General features: G+C 41.9%; 1 protein-coding gene across 1 annotated transcript in view; it reads right to left on the bottom strand.

Moving 5' to 3' along the window:
• Positions 1-10,938, bottom strand: part of LOC124616225 (lachesin-like) — a 47,856-nt gene extending 36,918 nt beyond the window's left edge. The window contains exons 1-3 of the mRNA XM_047144528.1: positions 10,827-10,938; positions 10,642-10,766; positions 5,371-5,472 (exon numbers count right to left, since the gene is read on the bottom strand). Coding sequence (XP_047000484.1) covers positions 5,371-5,472; positions 10,642-10,766; positions 10,827-10,938 — 339 coding nt within the window. The remainder of the gene's footprint in view (positions 1-5,370; positions 5,473-10,641; positions 10,767-10,826) is intronic.
• Between the last annotated feature and the right edge of the window lie 11,223 nt (positions 10,939-22,161).

Here is a 22,161-nt window from a genome sequence, read left to right as displayed (position 1 = left end):
CGCTTGTTCCTACATTTCTACGGAATCGAAAGTGATCTTATCCGAGGTCGGGTTCTACGAGTTCCTCCATTCTTCTGTAAATGGTTCGTGTTACCAATTTCCATCCGAGACTTATTCAACTGATAGTTCGGTAATTTTCACACTTATCAGCATCTGCTTTGTTTGGAACAGGAATTATTATATTCCTCTTGAAGTCTGAGGGTATATCTCCTGTTTCGTATATCTTACTCACCAGATGGAAGAGTTTTGTCATGGCTGGCTCTCAAAAGGCTATCAGAAGCTCTAACGGATGTTGTCTACTCCCAGGGCCTTATTTTGACAAAGCACAGAAGAACCTATCTTCACGAAGTACCATATCTCTCTTCTCGTCTTCCTCTGCGTCCTCTTCTATTTCCATAGTATTGCCCTCCAGTGCTTTCCGTTGTATATACCTTCTATATACTCCTTCCACCTTTCTGCTTTCCCTTCTTTGCTTACGACTGGTTTTCTATCTGAGCTCTTGACATTCATATAGGTGGTTCCCTTTTCTGCAGAGGTCTATTTAAATTTCCCGTAGGCAGTATCTATCTTACCCTTAGTAATATATGCTTCTATATCCTTACATTTGTCCTCTAGCCAATCCTGGTTAGCCATTTCGCAGTTTCCGCCAATCTCATTTTTAGACGTTTACATTCCCTTTCTGCTGCTTCATTCATTACATCTTTATTTTTTTTCCTTTACCCACGGATTTATTATAGCCCTCGTCTTTTTACCTACTTTATCCTCTGCTGCCTTCAGTATTTCCACTCTCAAAGCTACCCACTCTTGTCCTGCTGAATCTCTTTCCCCTGTTCTTGTCTATCGTTCCCATACGCTCACCCTGAATCCCCCTGCAACCTTCAGTTTATCCTGTTGCCTAGACCTTAAATACCTGCCGTTTTGCAGTTTCTCAGTTTTTATCTGCTGATGATTCTTAAGCCAATTGTTAGCTATGGTCAAACTGTTCTCTGTGCAAAATTCCACCAGGAGTCTTCTTTCATTCCTTCTCCCCAGTCCATATTCACCTACTACTTTTCCTTCTCTTTCTTTTCCAACTATCGTATTCCAGTCCTCCATGACTATTTAATTTTCGCCTCTCTTAATTATCTGAATAATTTCTTATATCTCATCATATATTTCCTCAATCTCCTCATCATCTTCGGAGCTTGTTGGCATGTAAACTTGTACTTCTGTCGCGGGTGTAGGCTTCGTGTCAATCTTGGCTACAATAATGCGTTCACTAAGCTGTTCATAGTAGCTTATCCGCGCTCCTATTTTTTTTGCTCATTATTAAATCTTCTCCTGCATTACTCCCATATGATTTTGTATTTATAGCCCCCTATTCACCTGACCAGAAGTCTTGGTCCTCCCGCCACCGAACTTCACTAATTCGCAATATATCTAACTTCAACGTACCCGTTTCGCTTTTGAAATTTTCTAATCTATCTGCCGGATTAAGGGATCTTACATTCCACTCTCCCATCCATAGAACGCCAGTTTTGTCTTCCTGAGTAGCCCTCGCCCGGAGATCTGATTATGGGACTATTTAACCAAGAGGACGCTGTCATAACTTAACCATACAGTATAGCAGCATGCCTCGGGAAAAAGTTCGTGTATAGTTTTTCATTGATATCAGCCATTCGCAAGACCGTTTTGGTTGATGTTACAAATCCAGATCAGGTAATCATCAAGATTGTTGCCCCTCTTCAGGAACCACACGTTCGTCTGACCTCTCAACAGATACCCATTCATAGTCGTTGCACCTACGGTACGGCTATTACGGCTATCTGCATCGCTGAGGCACGCAAGTCTAACCACCATTGGCGAGGTCCATGGTTCGTGGTTCATCGTCGTACTAACATACAGTGCTGAATGGTACTTCATGGCGCGCAGGAGATACAAAACACTATAATGTTCTTCCTGAGGACTCGTCTACTCTGCTGCCGATTACCGTACTCTAGTGTGGCCTCTTCACTTGTGAGAAAAGTCGATTTTCGTCGAAACGCAGTAATGAGGAGAATATCCGATTACATCAAATGTCTTCACTGATTACTACCTCTAAGGCACTCTGAGCCACCCAGTCTTCAAACGTAGAATGCCCTTCTCATACAATGTGAAAAATTAATTAAACTTCGCCAGTTCTCAGTCGATTCTAACTTGCCTGCAATCGGAATAAGCCGACTGCAATCCAGGCTGTCACCTTTCGTATTGGTAGAATTGTTAAAAGCAGTGGATTTCAACTTAACAAGGAAATGTGCAGAAACGTTGAGTGGCACTACATAGGCTCTCGTAAGACCTGGTACAAAAGCATTCGGAACGGAATTACCGCGACGTGTGTGAAAGACAATTCACAGTCAACGTGATTCGTACAGGCCATAGCATATGTGCAGAAAATATCCACCGCTGAAGAAAGGTTCCAATTCCATTAGGCCTTCAAACAGAATCTAAACAGCTGTAAAAATCGACTTTACTCCGTAAAACTAAATTTCGTTTGACGGACGCAGCCCCTGTATTGATTAAAATGTCGGCCATTAGCCTGGGGTTTTAATGTTTTAATTCTATTTATATTCTAAAATTATGCAATTCATGTGTGTTAGCTGTATTTCAGTTTATGCTGACATATGCTAAATTGAGAAACACATTTGCCACAAAAAGTCTACATTAGACCTACGTGGCAAACGTTTCGTTGAAGCCTATAGGGTTCGGAATATGCTGGTTGGCTCGTGCTTTCTAGTTATCCTCTGAGGTCGTTGTGTCCCGCGCTCTCGCAGGGCGTACAAGCATGGGAGACGCGTCAGACCGTATACATTTTAGGGAACAAATAATTAACAATAGTCTTGTTATGTGGCGCTATATCTTACGTGAACGCACAGGGCATAGCATCAGCTCTACAGAAAGATTTAGATAAAAATTTATTTTAATTAACTTCACTTAAGCTACAGCCCAAACTTTTTTTTAACATTAACATGTAACATCACATGCTCGCCACACGCTGTTTAAATCTCAGAATTAGTTGTGTTCCTTGTATGAAGTATCGAAAATTGGTCCACTTTCCGCTAGATAGTAGCTGTCTCAACCGTTACAATTAATTCTGTAGACAACTGAAATTATGAATTTTTCACAATTCTGACCTATTTTGTCTTTTTCGTAATTTTAGTTCTCATGACGACTCGTGGGACCGAGACCTGTAAACTACTGTAACTTCAGCCAACGGGATAGAGACAGTTGTGAATAAATAAGTATAGAATAACGGCTGAAACAGGTGTAAGGTGTCACGTAAACATTTCCTTTAGATATTTATTCATATCACGGTTTGATAATGAGACCGTTTTAGGAGTTGCTGTTCCGCAAGAACGAAAGAGAATTTGGTTTTGTTTCATGGATATGAAAGAAATATTCCTGGCGAAAAACTTCCCGTCTGATATCTATATTATTAAAACACTATCCCGGGATCCGGAACTAGTTGCAGCCTCCTGGCAACACACATTAGTCTTTCAGTATTTTATGTAATTAATTATTGATGGAATTTAAAAATTTAAAATGCTCTAATGATCAACTCATTAATAAGCGTAAAGTTATATTATGAATGTAACACAGTATGACAAGCTTTACAGTCAGAAACTGAGTTTGTCTTGAGGCAGTGTAAATGACACCGCGCAAATACTTGGGCTTCATTCATCCAGGATTTGAGAATGACAGCACTTAGCTACTGCCAACACCGTGTGCAAATAGTTTCAAGCCACTGCCAAGGTCTCTCTTGCTAACATACCCCGCAAAATGATGGAAGAAAAAAGTTTGTTGTCCACTACATTGCCGCTGTTTGTGCAGTCAGACTTCCGCATCAGGCATGGCGTTTTAATTTACTACTTTACTCCTAACTCTGACCGCCACACAGTTCGCACACTGTTTCCACCTACAACCACTAAAAGTACCTGCAAAAGTATATCGCAGTACAACACATAGTTCAGTAGATATGATGTCATAAACATATATATGCGTGAAAAATTAGATTTTGCTGCAAATAGTGAACAGATTTCCCAGTTTATACTCATTCACTTCGACTTCCAACAAACTGTAAACATTATTTACAAGTTTTCCTAATTTCTCGCTTCCATGCCTAAAGGCAGGCAATGGCCTTGCCGCAGTGGCTACACCGGTTCCCGTGAGATCACCGAAGATAAGCGCTGTTGGGCGTGGCCGGCACTTGGATGGGTGACCATCCAGCCGCCATGCGCTGTTGCCATTTTCCGGGGTTCACTCAGCCTCGTGATGCCAGCTGAAGAGCTACTCGACCGAATAGTAGCGGCTTCGGTCAAGAATACCATCATAACGACCGGGAGGGTGGTGTGCACATCCCATGCCCCTCCTATCCGCATCCTGCTATGAGGATGACACGGCGGTCGGATGGTCTCGGTAGGCCACTCGTGGCCTGACGGCGGGGTGCTTAAGCTTAAAGGCAAATATTTAACTCATTCAGCTATTTGTAAAGTAACTGGGTGCTTGAAGCTCTTTTACACATGAGAGTTCCATGCTTTAAAGAACTTGTGTTTATTTGTTGTAATCTTAACTGGGACTGCTTACTGATACAGTATGCATTGACAAACAGCATACAAGTCTCAAGTAATTCAGAGCATTTTTCCTACTGCGTCACAAAAAATCTACTTCCATGAATAAACATGTTTTACGGTATATGTCCGTATATATATGGACGAACATAATACCGCTATAAATACTTGACAGAGTTAAAATTTGTCTTCCCATAACTTCTGCATGCCTCGAAGTATTTTCACAAGGGATCTCTGTAATCTTCACTGAATTAAAAAAAAAAAAAGAAAAAGTTGAGGTCAGTTTCTCTGTAGCGTGAATTAATTATTGTTCTTCTCCCACCACATAAAATTTAGCTTTCTTCTTTAAGTCATACCGTTTTGCATTAATCACCGAATTTGCAAGATACTTTCTGTTCTAGTGGCCTGTGAGTCTGCTGTTTATTTTGCAATATATGTGAACACAACTGAAAATGTTCAGTGAGTGACAAGTAATACTTTTGTAGTTGTAGTAACTTCTAACAGCAATAGCTTATGGCAGCGTACTATTACGCATGTGGAAAAGGGTGGAACATTTTACTTATTTTAAAGTTTGGATAAATTATGGTTTTATTTATTCAAACACAAACAAAAATTATGAATAAACTGTTCTTATGTACAAATATTATTATTGTTCGCATGTGGCATCAAAATTAAATCCACAGTTTCTGAAAGTTATCCATAAATGAAGCGATTTTGAGAGAGGGTAAGGAAATGAGGAAGCACAACACGCTGAAGATTTTCTGAGGTTTTAAAAGTGTGAGCTTACTTGAAGGTGTCTAGCATGAACAATCTGGAAGCGACTGTCACTGCTGTATGTTGCTAGGCCAACCGTTAGTAGATGATAGTCCTTCCTTCGTATCCAGGACACCTGCAATAGATAATATTTTGAAAAACGAACCAAAATAATAAGAACGACACATTGAAATAATACACATTACATGCTTCTAATCTCTATGGGACTGGACGTCACTTAATGTACAATTGTGACTTCATTTTACCTCCTTTCAAACATTTTGTATTATACACTCTTCTGCTGTGTTTGCACAAAGTATACACTTTCTAAGTATTATTACAATCTGTTCATTGGTTAACAAAACGAGCCCTGATTACCAGTCAATTCTTCTGCGTCCTAGGAGGGACGTAAATATAGGTAATTTGAGGATTCGCAAGTATAGTTGGTTTGAAAACCATATAATTTTTAGTTTAAAATAAATAAACACACAGGGTGAGTCACCTAGAACTTGCACCTCAAATATTGCGAAAATGGAAAGTGCTACTGATGTGCGGTTTTAACAGAATGGACTGGTAATCAGGGCTCATTTTGTTAACCGATGAACATATTGTAATAATACTTAGAAAGTGTATACTTTGTGCAAACACAGCCATCGTCAAATGGGACAATGTCTTTTGACATCAACGCATTGAATGTAGGGTAAATTAGAAAGTCACTGGCGCTAGTTGCAGGATTCTAGCGTGAGTCGTGTACGAGATATCGTACTTGGAAAGGCTTAGACTCCGACACACTTGTTTCCACCATTCAAACTGCGTAGTTGCTAGAGACAATGTTGCTATGTTGGCCTACAGTGTGCTTGTGTGTTCCTTGTGTGCATTGCGACTTGCTAGTCAGTTAGTGTTTGATAGTCGAAGCAGTAGGTGGTGAGAGGACGATGGGGTTTACCTGTGGAGAAAAAGCCGACATGCTCATGGTGTAAGGAGAGTGTGGGAAGAATGCAGTTCGTTTTTGTACAGTGTATGCTTCACGATATCCCAATACACGTAAACCAAATCGGCAATTGCATATTAACCTCTTCAACCAAATACGTGAACGTGGTAGCGTAACACCAATAAAACATATCAGAAGGAAATAGGTGACGCTAGAAGAGGGGAAAGTTAATGTTCTTGTTGCTTTTCCAGTTGATCCGCTCGTTAGCTTCAGTGTAATCGCAAGAGCGACCTACGTATTCTCCATCGACATAGGTGACATGCCTATGCCATCTCTATCCATCAAGAGCTGGACGGAAACGATTGTGAGAATTATGTTGACTTTTGTAATTGGGCATTAAGACAGGATACTACAGATGCGTCATGTATCTTGCCCAGTGATGAAGCCACATTTACCAATCACGGCGAGGTAAACAGCCGAAACATCCGCTATGGGTCTGTTCACAATCCCCGTTGGCTTCGTCAGACGGAACGTCATCGTCCATGGAGTGTAAACGTATGGTGTGAGATAGTGAAGCATCGCATCATAGGCACATGTTTCATAGGTGGAGCGCTAAACGCGCCCGAGTATGGAAGCCTCCTAAATGACCACCTTCAGTTGATGCTATAAGACGTTCCTCTGCAGACTAGGAGGAAACTGCGGTACCAACATGATGGCTGTCCAGCCCATAGTACACGGAATACTGCAGCATGTTTCCAAATCATCGGACAGGACTCAGAGGACCTTGGCCGGCCCGTTACCCTGATTTGAGGCCTACCGTTTTTTTTTATTCTGTAGGGAAAATTGAAAGACACTGTTTGCAAGAACATGCCGACTATAACGGATGATAGGCAACGTCGTATTACTGCATCCTGCTGGGACATCTCCTTGAAATGCAAGCACATATTCAGCAATAGTTCCATATCAGATGGGAAGCATGTATTGCCGCTGCCGGTGGTCATTTTGAACACAACCTGTGATAGTCACCTGTCTCATTACTGGCCAGAATTCACATAAGTAGTGAACCCACTTTTGTTGTTCTGTATTGTGTGTTTCCTCAGTTAATGAACAGCTGTCGGTAAGCGCAATTTTCAATGTACGATATCTCGCAAACAACTCGCTCTAGAATCATGCAAAAAAGACCACTGACATTCTGATTTACTCTACATTCAGTTTGTTAATGTCGATAGGCTTTGTTCAACTAAAAATCTGTATGTTTGCACAAAAATACACTTTATATGTATTATTACAAACTATTTATTGTATAACAATACGAAACCACTGACTGCCAATCCCTTCTGCGAAAACCGCACTTACCATTTTCGCTACATTTTCGGTGAAGTTTTAGGTGATTCTTCCCGTATACACCGATAGGAACTTTATTTTCCGCTACATCTTGTACCTTGTGTTTTCAAGCTATTACTTTCGTTGTTTTACATATACGATGTTCGAGATTTTATTTCAGAAACTCGATCAATAGATGTTTCTAAATATAAGAGTAAAATGTTTTACTCAGTGATGAATGTACAGCTCCTGTACAATAGCAGGAATTACCTCCATTGAGATCTCCTCAGTTCACCGCTACCGGAAATTTAGTTGTTACTACCACTGCCGGCACACGAGATTGATAGATATGTAATAGGAAGCAGAAAATGTAACCAGGCCGTAGATGTGTATCATTATATCAGATAGGCAGGATGTAAGAAAATTGAAGTAAGAGAACGAACAGGAGATAAAGAAGTACAGGAGGAAATGAAAATAAGGTTACCTTGGATATTATACTCTCAATGTCATTCAAACTAGTGATGGTATTCCTTTCCATAAGAGAGGCTAAATCATGAAACTAGAAGATTCACTGAGAAAATTGTAACATATGAAGAAACAGTGCATCTTCAGGTTGTACATTATTTTATTTCATCCGTATCTTCTGAAATTACCAGACATAAATGAGTCATATGGAGAGTGCTGATATAAAACGTCCGAAGTGTGACTTTTTTAAAAAGCGCTTATTCACTGCTATTGTCTTCTCGCTACTTTGCTGCAAATCCTTGAACTTCTCGAAGTGGAAGAAATGTTTCAAACATTCTTTACTAGAAACTGCATGGTACCTGTGCCTAATAGCACGTCCCTCAGGCGTTCAATATGTCATTCCAATGGTTACAATAGACGTTTTTCATTTTAAAAATGCTACTGAAACATTGTTGTCAATGTAAGAGTGTGAGGTCTCCGAATGCAACATTATAAAAGTGTCTTATACTCATCCATGTCGAAAAACGAGTAAAAACACTTACTCTGAAACAGAAGAACAGGAAAATGTCGGTGTAAACAAAAGAGTAAAGACCGTGGAAGTTGTATGTCATGCTGTACTTCATCACTTCATCTGAAGTCCGCCCCAGTAGCTGAGTGGTCAGCGTGACAGACTGTCAATCCTAAGGGCCCGGGTTCGATTCCCGGCTGGGTCGGAAATTTTCTCCGCTAAGGGACTGGGTGTTGTGTTGTCCTAATCATCATCATTTCATCCCCATCGACACGCAGGTCGCCGAAGTGGCGTCAAATCGAAAGACCTGCACCAGGCGAACGGTCTACCCGACGGGAGGCCCTAGCCACACGACATTTCCATTTACTTCATCTGAAAAAACAACCATGTTTATTAAATACCTCTTGACGGTGGTGCTGCTTTTTCCCCAACAGCACAGGGAGTTTTACAATAAACATCTGATCCCACGAATTCTTATAGGATCACAAGTCAGTATTGAGAGATTCTTTGCGAGAATTGAGATTTTAATCTCGCTCTCGCGAGATTCGAGAGCTGTGTTATATAGTCTGTTCCATCTAGCGTAGAAGAAGACAACTAAGAAACGACTGAGCCGATCATATGACAAAAAATAGTAATCACATTTTCGCACGGTGTACTCCATCAATAGTTGAAATGCCGCTCAAAGCAGTGTTTTGTCTGAGAATTCTGTTGCAGCATAATCGGAGAATAAGTTATGCTTCCACCTAATAATCGAGAAGGATTTTAGATTATAATGACAATAATGTTGTATGTAATTTAGTGTCGTGAAACCAAATTTATGTCTGAAAAAGTTGTATTTCATTCTTTTCACTTAGTAGATTCTGTTGCAGTCAGTAGAAATATTATTTTGCCTCTAGTGAAACTTAGCAGTATTTCTTCTAACATGCGTAACGAAAATCTAAAGCTTGCAATGTGTGCATAATCAAGTTTTGCTTATGGTAATGTGAAATTGACAACATGAATATCATTCAAAACAGCGATAAAAGGAGATTATTACATTCGGAAGTACTAGGAGAGACAGAGAAATAAGCAAAAAATAAGCAAATGGCATTGCTGTCCTCTCGTAATATGAAGAACTATAAAAGGTTCTATAAAGTATTTCTAGTGAGCAAAGACTCTGGCACTAAATCAAAGAAGGACAAAACTACAGAGGAATCATAGAAATGGGAATAGCGTCAAACCTAATACAAAATTTGTTGCGTTACTCGCAATGTTTGTGTGACTGTTCCAGTTTGAGTTATTCGTGACAGTAATTCTCGAACTTACATCTTCAGATTTGTGTAATTTGTCGCGTAACCAAAATTTAGCGGATTTCTTTTAATACTCATGTAGCTGAATTCACACTTTTCATTATATAGTGTCAAATGCGGCGTTTCCTACATGTGCAAGATGCAGAGAAAATACTGTTTCCCCTGGTTTTACTATGTATATTAACCCAGAACGCGAAAATCAGCAATTGTAAACTATTGAAAGTATCTCATTTTATATACGAAGGTTTCATGTAACCCTTTGAATCCCTTCCTCGAAATTTATCTGTAATCCTAAATCTTCTTTTGTCTTCCCTTTCCTTCCCTTTTATGAAAATGTTTATAAATATTATATATTGAGCATTATCCTGGTTTACTTGCAGTCCAAATAACGTAAAAATTAAAAGAAAGGAAAGCTTTCCGCTTAGCTAGTCGACCCCATGACGTTAAGATTACAGTTTTGTGTTCTTTCGCCATCACCGATGGCTGCCTGTGACCTACGCTAACATAAACAGCTGATGCCTCGCCCGACCCGTACCAAAAACGCTATTTCTTTCTAAATGCATGGCCACCTGAACCAGCCACTTCTATCACTTTCATTTCTAGCCAAACCCTGCGTAAACCGTCCATTTCGACGGAATCGATGATGACGTACAGCCACGGCCCCCTTGTGAGAGAAGAAGTTGAAACATGAGAGCTAATCGTGTCCAGGCGAATAAAATCAGTCAAGAAAGATGACAAGGAAGGGCAGAAGAATCACTTTAGCGTTCGTGTGTAAGAGCAGCGACTTACCACTCCGGAGGCAAATTTGCGCACGACGCACGGCAGGGTGGCCGTGCCGCCCACCTGCGCCACCGCCACGGTCGAGTTCTCGGTGGCGAATATGGAGGTGGGCGCCGGCGCGGACCGCAGCGCGTTGGCCCCGGAGGCGGCGGCGGCGGCGCCGGCCGCTGCAGAGGCGCCGTCGTGGTGCTTGCCACCGCCACCGCCGCGATGTACGCCGGCATCGTAGCTGCGCGCCTCGCGGCTAGGCAGCCCTGCAACACACGGCACGTCCGTCCACGTAAGGCAAATACTGTGCCGCAGCATCGTGTCACAGCACGTTGTTTATTTACACCAAGTTCTGCAGGGCGTTGTTTCAGGTATACTGTTTGATGCTCTTGGACAGTCACAAGTACATTGACAGTTGCAAATGTCAAGGTTTCCCTACCAACCAGCTGCTTTACGAACAGTCTGATGCAGTTTAGGTGTACTTTTTCTTCCGTCTATCCTTAGTAATGTAGAACACGTCAGGAAACGTAGTTGGTAAAAAATGATCGTGTGGCACTGTTGGCCGGGAGGCCCCATTCTGGGAAGTTCGGCCGCCAAGTGGAAGTCTTATTTCAGTCGACGCCAAATTGGGCGACTTGCGTACCGGTGATGAGGATGAAATGACGATCAGGACAACACAGCACTCAGTCCAGAACAACGTTACCACTCAGCTAAGCAAACGGACTGCGGTAGCAGATTATACATATTTACAAAACCAGAGTTACGCTGGTGTTCCTTCCGCAGATCCTAAGTGAATCAGTGCTTATGAATGTCAAACAACTAAAGAAAAAAATATTTTCCTCTAGGAGGTGATAACAAACCTGTTAGAAAACATTTCAGTACACAGTGAGGTGCAAATGACAGTTATTACGCTGTTGCGGCTACACATCATCAAAGAGAAAATCATTTAACAGCCCTTACTTACGTTGATCAGAGTACTCTACAGAAGTTTGGAAGCGGGATGTTGTGTAACATTCAACTACTTAACATTATTGATACTATAATCACATAAGTCTCTGTTAGTATGTGTCGATCCGATGTATAGTCGATTGACGTGTAAGAGTTTATGACGTTCAGAATGCTTAGCTGGATTTATTATATTTCTGGACCAAGCTATTTGTGGATTAGTTATAGCAATGAACTGCTGTAACTAGCAATGTGAATACAGATGCTTTCGAACGATCTTAGATATATCACATTATTATTCAGAGCAGTCACAAACACTAAGAAAATCTTGTGAGGGTGTTGTAGGGTAAATTGTCCTGAGAAATAGTTGTTAAGACAAAAGTTCGATACTTTGTGCCGTTACTGAGTTATTAAGCTCTGACGTTAGCCAATCAGGCCGTACTTCGTGCATATTCAAACTCCGCGCCAGAAAAGGTAACGCCAAACGCGTCCTTCCTTTAGTTTCCTAAAACCGAACAAGAGACCGAATTAAAGTTATTCGGAATACATTGATATTTCTTCAGGTGCACAATTTTATGGCGAAGAAAATTGTATACATTTATTGTTCCGTATATGTAACACGTGGACCGTTAAGACATACTTCGTCCGTCGTGCATCGTCTCGAACGTCGAAACTGAAGAAGGTTTTACCATGGATCATGTGACGTTTACAAATAGATGAATGAATGCTGCTTCAATGACATAAAAATTTTTTCCTGCCTTGAAAATGGGAATTTCTGCTACTTTCCTATAGCTTCTGTTTCAAAATGCATTTATCCTGCAACTGGTTTTTAACGATAATTCAGCTTAACTTGATTTCACTTACTGATTATTCGTGTGCAGCGGAGTTGCAGTGTAGACTACTAAACACAATACTCACAAGATATTCTCGAATGTAACGCAATTAAATTTCAATCGAATGTTTGTTAGTACGTACTTAACTACATTGTCCCTTGTAAGTTGTTTTCACGTTTGGAGAGAAACCTTAATTTTCCGAAGACGTCTTTGTAATTTCAGAAAAAGGATGGAGCATCTTAGAAATTGAGTGCCATCACTTATAAACGGAATAAGAAAGTATATTAAACTTCTTTTAGAACTGAATATCTGAAAAATGTTCCCTACCAGTAGTTGGTTTTCCAATGTGTAGTGTGAATATCCCACGTAATAAAAAAATAAATTTGATGTATTAAAGGAGACATTACTGTAGTCGGTCAACCGGATGACGTCGTCACAACTTGTGCGTCAAATCATATTTCATCAGAACCTTTACATACTTCAACAATACCTGCACAGCTTAAGAGCCCTGCAATACTCAACGACTGGATATAGCATTTGTAACAGGAACAATTAATGAAGTTACTCAATGACAATATAAATGATACCAACATACCAAGGATAGCACAATCAAACCTATCCCAAGAACGGGTGCACGACAAATTTAGTTTAAATGTCAACGCAGATGACAGCTTCGTATATCCAAGCAACGCTGTCGAAATGACTTCGATTTAAACATCAGTTGCAAGGAATAGAGCTGAAAAGGGCACCGAATCGAGACTCATCTGGTCACGAAATTGCACTGGTACTAGTCATCCAATCTAACACACATGTAGTAGATGCACTCAAATAGAAATGATTAGCAACGACAGTGGTATGGTAATGACTGATCACTGGAGATCGGGCACAAAATATCTGTGGCAGTTTTATAACCGTTACTCACGAATTTAATAATGAAGTATATTATTCTAGAAGTTGTCAGTTTTAAAGTGGTTCCTCCAAGCATACGAACTATTTGTTATACGGGGTAAATCACTGTTCTCAAACTCTGTGATTTACGCATTGCAGCAGTTACTCTGCCCTGAAGAAACATTTTGAGATTGAAAACTGCTAGGCAAACAAGTCTTTGTAGATGAAACAAGTGGCCAAGTTAATAATGGAACCCTTATCACTAGTACGGAAGTGGTGCATAGGCATAAATGTTGCTTTGATGAAGTTTCAGTCTTCAGACCCACCCACAGGCCTGTCAGCTACGTCCAGTCAGTTGCATCTCAGTGCAGCTTTAGTTTGACCACTACGCCAGACAAGTTATAATGGCGCTTTGAACTTCGCAGCTTCTGATCAAGCCAAGTTACAGGACAGCTGACAGCTAGGAGAAGAACATAGTCTCTCTCATCATGAGAATACTGTACAGTTCTGTTTCTTTCCCTGCGCTCTGTGTTCAGCAAATAACCTATAGTAATCAGCGAACAAAATTTTTGTTTTCTATACATCTTTATTTTATATACATCTTCATTTTATATTTTGTCTTTCATCATATGACGATAGAATCAGTTTATTATCTTGCAATGAGACGGTTTCTACTGTCTTCATATCCAGACTTATTCTTTTCGACATTGATTTTCTGAGTAGGTTGATGCTACGCGCCATATATTCCTCTTCTGTGTCAATCTCTTCCTCTACGGTGGCTATCATTTCATCCTCTGCAGTCCCTCTAGTACCATGGAAGTTATTCCCCGATGTCTTAACGCGTGTCCTACCTTCCTATACCTTCTTCTTGTCACTGTTTCCCATACGTTCTTCAGCCCTGTGGAAAGCAACCTTATTTCTGTTTTATTAGTGTTCTTAACTTTCAATATCCTCCTGTAGCACCCCATCACAAACGCTTAGATTCTCTTCCTTTCCTGTTTCCCATTGTGCATAGTTCAATAACACGCAATACGATGCTCCTAATGTACATTTTCAGAAGTTTTTTCCACAAATTATAGTCAGTTTTGGGTAGTAGTGTACCTCTCTGAGCCAGGTATGCCCTCATTGCTTGTGCTAATCCGCATTTTAGTTCCTTCTTTCTTCGTCCGTCATGGGTTGTTTTGCATCCACGATTTGCCGAATAGCAGGATAGGATAATACCTTAGTTTCGGCTACTTTATAGTCACAATTTTTTGATGTTACGTTTATTGCAAATCTCATTTATACTAATCACTGTGTTCGTTTTTCTTTTGTACCTAACAGACTATTCGTTCCCTTCAACCAGTACTGTGATTCTCCTCGCTTTCATGGGGCATAGAAACGTCATCATTGAACCTTATCATTGATAACCTGTCACCATGACTCCGAATCCCACTGTTGAACCCTTCTTTTATATCTGTCTTTATACATGTATCGACTGAAAAGTAGTGGCAAAGTCTACGTCCCTGTCTTATACTCTACCTAATCTGAATATTTCGTTATTTGACTTACACCTTCATTTTCCCCTCTTTGTTCCCGCACTGATTGTATTTTGTCAGTATTTCCACAGATTTAGCCTGTTTTTTCTTTTTCTTTTTGAAAATTTAGAACATCTTGCACCATTAACATTATCAAACGCTTTCCCAAGATCAACAAATCTTACGGTGCCTGAAAGGTAGTGGCAAAGTATACGTCACTGTCTTATACTCTACCTAAACAGAATATTTCGTTATTTGTCTTCCACCTTCACTTTCTCCCCTTTGCTCCTGTACTGATTGTATTTTGTCCATATTTCCCCAGATTTTGCCTTTTTTTAAGAATTTAGAATATCTTGCATCATTAAAATTGCCAAACGCTTTCTCTACATCAACAAATCTTACGGTGCCTTGAGGTTTCTTAATTCTTACTTACATTAGCAAGCACAATATTGGAAACGCTAACTGGTGCCTTTAATTTGCTTAAAATTAATAATTCTAATAATATCAGTATCTCAATTCCAGCACTGAAAACGGCCTAATAATAAAAACTTATTCCATCCGCTCTCTGATCGTGGCATCGTGATACAGTAATAATTTCAGCACCCTTGGTTTATACAATACATACAACTAGTATGTTTATTCGTGCGAGTACCACTGTCGTACGAGCAACCAGAAGTGAGCAGTGTGATCGAACAAACTTTTTTCTCGTTCGTCCATTCTTATTATTCCCTCTAGGCTATTTGTACATAATGTATATTACCAGTTTGTCCTTATACCTATTTTGCTCTATTTTACACTATAGAAAGATTTCCGTGGATCTGCGATTCCTACGAACATATCCTGATTTAACTAATTCTTGCATCCATTATCAGTAGCAAAGTCTGCCTCAGAGGTGCCTTTACCTTTGTGAAACAAAAACTGATCATCTAACAGATCTTCAGTTTTCTTTTCGATTCCTCAATATAGCATTCTTCGCAGTATCAGTACGAACTGCTTAGCTCATTGTCCGACGGTTGCCACACTTACCTGTTCTTGGTATGTTTGAGACTGTGCGAATGATATTTTTGCGAAAGTTCGGTGAGGTTTCTCACAGACGCCACACACCATATAGAACAGTCTGTTGGTTGCCAAACTACCATAGCGTCTATTTTAATACATTTTTTTCGTATTGTACCGTTTGTACGAAATTAACAAGCAATACAACAGCACACGTCAATATGTACATGATTTGCTGCATCATTCTACTATAATAGTAATGCCAAAAGTGAGATTTAATAGAGAAGTCCTTTGTTTCTTCTTAGTGGTAACGTGCTACTCCTGCTGTCACCGGTGATAATAACGGACCTCTACTTCGTGTAAGTTCGGACGTTCACCATTTTATCTCTTTCATATACTTCTGTACGTAGGCAGGACTACAGGAGATAAGCAATGTTTCCATTTTTATTTATAAAAGTGATATAACTGAAAAGGATTGGGCTGGGTGGATGTGGAGGAGGAGGCGAGACAGCAAATTCATCGGTCTCTTCGGGGAAGAAAGTCGGACGCACCCTTTCAAAGAAAGCATATCGGATTTTGCCTGGAGTGATTTACGGAAATCACGGAAAACCTAAATCAGGATGGCTGGACGCGGGATTGAACCGCAGTCCTCCCGTATGCGAGGCCAGTGTGCTAACCATTGGGCCACCTCGCTCGGCTTAAACCATTCATAATAATTCAAAAATTTGTGGCCTAGACTTTTTCTCACTAAATAAAGAATTAAGAATAATTTAGTAAAAGTGACATTACCTCTGTGATTTTTCGAACGGAGAAGTACAGGTGGAAGTATAATTGTGAGGCACACTCATGGGTAGTTCCTTGATAGCCCTGATAGAGAATGATCAGTGAATTGAGAATATTATGCCTTCATGGCCCGTCCAGATTACAGTTATAATCTGTCAGGGTGTCCCAACAGTTGACCAGATTAATAAAAACAGAGGAAACTTAAGATAATGGTTTTCATGCTTCAGGGGTTCTACACCGTCTCCCCGCACTTGAGCACAGCTCACAGAACGTTCACACAATTATGCGGAGCTGTGAGGGAAGTCCTTCTTTGCGATGTTGTTCATGTCTTTTATCACATTTGTTTGAATTTTACTGTCGTCGTCTAAACGTTGTCTCTTCGCTTGAATTTCTGCACGTTATCGCTTTGTGGCAATTTCGTATTGATAACTTCGAATTTCGTCACGTTTGACGATATTTTCTGAAAAAAGTTGTCAGCGTTTTGCATTTCAGTCAAGTCGCGCCTGGGGTCCAGACTTCGTTGTGTTTAGACGGGAGCCAGGGTATGCGGGACAAACTTTCCATCCAGTTTTCTCTTCTGTAAAATGTTTTTTAGATTACTCATGAGATGTGTTCGCAAGTGCTAATATGGACAACCTTAGCTATATAATGGAAAAACAAAAACGAAAATCCGGGCCGGACCGGAGCTCCAACCCGTATATCACGCTTAGCGCGACTGGTCGGCTTTATTAGGCTGTCCGAGCACGCTGTACGGACAGATCCCAACTTCTGTATGTCATCATCCATGTGTCTACAACCTGCTCTCATACATTCCTGTACAGGGGAGACATTTTGCCGGTGGTTGTTGCCGAGCGGTTCCAGGCGCTTCAGTCCGGAACTGCGCTGCTGCTACGGTCGCAGGTTTGACTCCTGCGTCGGGCATGGACGTGTGGGATGTCCTTAGGTTAGTTAGGTTTAAGTAGTTCAAAAGTCTACCGGACTGATGACCTAAGATGTTAAGTCGCATAGTGCTTAGAGCCTTTTGAACCAGGTTTTTAGGAGGCACTTTAACTGAAAGTTCGCTTGCCCTGCGTCGGCGAATAAATACAATATTGGAGTGCACGTGTTTTGCAGAATTACGATGCTGATTGAGTTGGACACTTGATTTAGAGATGTACACTACTGGCCATTAAAATTGCTACACCAAGAAGAAATGCAGATGAGAAACGGGTATTCATTGGACAAATATATTATACTAGAACCGACATGTGATTACATTTTTGCGCAATTTGTGTGCATAGATCCTGGGAAATCAGTACCCAGAACAACAACCTCTGGCCGTAATAACGGCCTTGATACACCTGGGCATTGAGTCAAACAGAGCTTGGATGACGTGTACAGGTACAGCTGCCCATACAGCTTCAACACAATACCAGAGTTCATCAGGAATAGTGACTGGCGTATTGTGACGAGCCAGTTGCTCGGCCACCATTGACCAGACGTTTTCAGTTGGTGAGAGATCTGGAGAATGTGCTGGCCAGGGCAGCAGTCGATCATTTTGTGTATCCAGAAAGGCCCGTACAGGACCTGCAACATGTAGTCGTGCATTATCCTGCTGATACGTAGGGTTTCACAGGGATCGAATGAAGGGTAGAGCCACGGGTCGTAACATATCTGAAATGTAACATCCAAAGCGCCATCAATGCGAACAAGAGGTGACCGAGACGTGTAATCAATGGCACCCCACACCATCACGCCGGGTGACACGCCAGTATGGCGATGACGAATACACGCTTCCAATGGGCGTTCACCGCGATGTCGCCAAACACGGATGCGACCATCATGATGCTGTAAACTGAAACTGGATTCATCCGAAAACATGACGTTTTGCCATTCGTGCACCCAGGTTCGCCGTTGAGTACACCATGGCAGGCGCTCCTGTCTTTGATGCAGCGTCAAGGGTAACGACAGCCATGGTCTCCGAGCTGATAGTCCATGCTGCTGCAAACGTCGTCGAACTGTTTGTGCAGATAGTTGTTGTCTTGCAAACGTCTCCATCTGTTGACTCAGGGATCGAGACGTGGCTGCACGATCCGTTACAGCCATGTGGATAAGATGCCTGCCATCTCGTCTGTTAGTGATACGAGGCCGTTGGGATCCAGCACGGCGTTCCGTATTACCCTCCTGAACCCAATGATCCCATATTCTGCTAACAGTCATTGAATCTCGACCAACGCGAGCAGCAATTTCGCGATACGGTAAACCGCAATCCTGATATCCGACCTTTATCAAAGTCGGCAATGTGATGGTACGCATTTCTCCTCTTTACACGAGGCATCACAACAACGTTTCACCAGGCAACGCCGGTCAACTGCTGCTTGTGTACGAGAAATCGGTTGGAAACTTTTCTCATGTCAGCACGTTGTAGGTGTCGCCACCGGCGCCAACGTTATGTGAATGCTCTGAAGAACTAATCATTTGCATATCACTGCATCTTCTTCCTATCGGTTAAATTTCGCGTCTGTAGCACGTCATCTTCGTGGTGTAGCAATTTTAATGGCCAGTAGTGTAGATCCATTCCGATATGTTACGTTAACTACTCCCATTCTCTACGGCCACACATCCACTACATGTCATTGCGTGCTCACACCTTACTGGTCGAATGCACATCACTTTTTTATTGTTGTTAGCTCCAGCTGGCACCGTGGTGGCAAAGTTAGACAAAGAGTGTAACATCACTCAGTATTCACCTCCCTACAGGCTGCACGCACCGATTCAATGAAGAATAGATCAGCTTCCCTTTGGCACTATAATTATGGGAACAACTCATATGTATCTCAAGCTTTAACCTCTTTTAACAAAAAGTATTTCACACAGTTTCACAAATCCGAGCATTAGAGGGGAGTAGTTTAAATGAAGAGCCATCTGCTGGCTATCAATGTGTAGTGAGTGACCTTGCAGCACAATGCGTCTGGTAACGTTGCTAGGTATAGCTACAAATGCCCCACATAAATCAGCGAATGGCACCACGTTGCCCTTAAGAGATTTTCGAAAAAGTGACACTAGCGGCCATCGTTTATCAGGCTACGGATATTCAGGGGTGGAACTGCCGCGCACTCTCCGAGTGTGCGCGTCCCCCCTACACAGCAGCGTCGGCTGAAAGGCCAGCTCTTCCCGAGGGGTGGGAGGAGCCATCCCAGACAGATTTCGCGGCCGACAAATTCGCCCTCCGCGCTGGCTACGGCTGGGCCTGGCTCTTTTCTTTATCGATGCGGCAAATTTGTAGGGCGGCGATTTTTCTGGGCCTGCCGGGGTTTGCGGCGGCGGCGCAGCAGTTTTAACGGCATCCCCAAGACTGCGTATAACGTACGGCGGAGCCGCGGCCGTATCTCAGGCGGAAGCTACAAATAGCGGCACATTACGGCAGCCCCGAGACTGCGTCTGCGGCGAGCCCCGGCTTTAAGGGCCGGAGGAGCCCTCCGCGCAGCGCCTATTTACAACTGGAAGCGCCCCCAGGCAACGGCACTGTGCGCCGGACGACGGCAACTGTTGCAGCATTGGCGGTTAATAACCTGTCTGGCGACCAGCTTGATGCAGATTATAGCTTATCTTCCAATTATTCGCGATGTAGTACATAATAAGTCCTTCATGAGAGATGTATAAAATCCTTTCCTTTCTTCATATTTTCCTATCATTTAGTAGAACGACAGAAAGAAGGGCTTCGTAATATCCAATTTTTCTCCGCGTCATCCTCCGCCAATGGTGTCACTCGGATCAGTAAGGTAATATATGTGGTCAGCTGACCACTATCCCAGCCACTATTAGAAAGAACCTAAACATCTATGGTGCATAGCACGCTAACACGACAGTACTGGCGAGCCCCTGGAACACAGCTACTACTGGAAACCCCTGATATTCGACCCGCCGAAACACAGGCTAACGCAGGGAAACCGTACTGTACACGGCACGAAAACTAGCCGCGGACACCCCCTGCACTATGAGCTGATCTATGACCGATCACCCAATAACGTATGACGACCTTGAATTGTTACAGGGACGCAGCAGCTGTAACAAGCCCTACAACGAGGTTCCGCAACGACAAAGGTACCGATGCACGATACCTCGCACTAACATAACCACACCTTGCATGCACTGTCGCAACTAGCAAGCCGCTACTGCCCTTACTAACCGTACTACTTGCGACCGAACCGCCGAATCTTTCCATCAGTAAATGGGGTACATTCTCAACTGACTCGGTTGTTTTAACCCCCTCCACTGACGGAATGACCCGTTTCCTAATTCCGTATGTATGAAGCCAATACGGACTTGTAGCTGTCATGCCTTTGCGCTTACTGCTACGTATTTTAACCGTAAATAGCTCAGTCCTAATGGTAAGAGGTAGTAGTGAATTCACGTTGTTAATCTTTGAATACAGCACAGCTGCCACAAGCTCAGCTCACTTTTACTCCACTCCTACCCTCGCCATTGCACCACATTAACTAGGTGCTACATGGACCTTGCTAAATTCACTTGCGTATACAGTTTTGACCGTTACTCGCCAGTATTTACCTAATGATTAGTACACTCCTAACCGGACTATTTCCCAAAGAGCTGTGATGATTGAACGGGTTCGATCCACGGCCTACAGTGCCCTACAGTTCACACGCTAACACTGCCTACCTGACCCACTTAACTTGATAGTGAGCTTATGTATCCAATCACCGCTGCTACCAGCAGTGGATAATCCTATCAGCACGACGAGAGCAGCAGACTTACCGTCGAATCCTCCTGAAAATACTTATAACTACGGTCGCCAGCTCTGAAGGAGCAAAAGAATAAATCAATTTTTTGGCTCGTTTCAAAGTGAAACGGCTTGAGTTGAATTTAAACGTAATTCTGAATATTACTATTTCTGATCATTCTAGGTGATTCTACAAAGCAAATACTCTCTCAATTTCTGTGAGTTGGCTTGGTAATTACTACCAAGACAATTTATGCAACTTAGGTTAACAAAATTCTATCCTTCAACTTATTTAATGATTTTGGATATTACTCTTTGGACAATTGATATAGAATTAGTTAAGTGACTTTACTTGAAACGTTACTCAGAAAAATTTAAGTAACTATAAATAGGCGACTCATTCTGGTGTGACCATTGCTCTTTTCAACATTCTTATACGCCAAAGTATTCTACAACCAAAAGAATTGTAAATGAAAGAGGCGATGGTGGCCTCAGTCTGATTTCACTATACTATGTTTGAGGTTACTACACTTTACAATGAACAACATGCGTCGTAATTTTACTCATTCCTATATTCTGTCCTCTGCACTTGCATAAAAGAAAACTGGTATTCTTCTTTTACATGTATACAAAGTTCGACTTAACAATTGCAAGCAGTCTTGCCTTGGGTAGACGTGTCGGTGCTGGTGGTGAGATGCATGTGGCTAACGCAGCTCTTCAGGCCTCATGCCCTTAATGGCGGCAGGAACTACGAGCTGTAGCACTCGTATAAGCTACTGCACGTCCGCCATAAAATCTGGGCGCAGGAACTCTTACAATCAGCCCCAGTGGCATAGAGACGGCTTCGACAACCATTCGT

Source organism: Schistocerca americana, chromosome 5 (genome assembly GCF_021461395.2).
Source record: "Schistocerca americana isolate TAMUIC-IGC-003095 chromosome 5, iqSchAmer2.1, whole genome shotgun sequence".
NCBI classification, from domain to species: Eukaryota; Metazoa; Arthropoda; class Insecta; order Orthoptera; family Acrididae; genus Schistocerca; species Schistocerca americana.
This window is presented reverse-complemented; position numbering and strand designations above follow the sequence as displayed.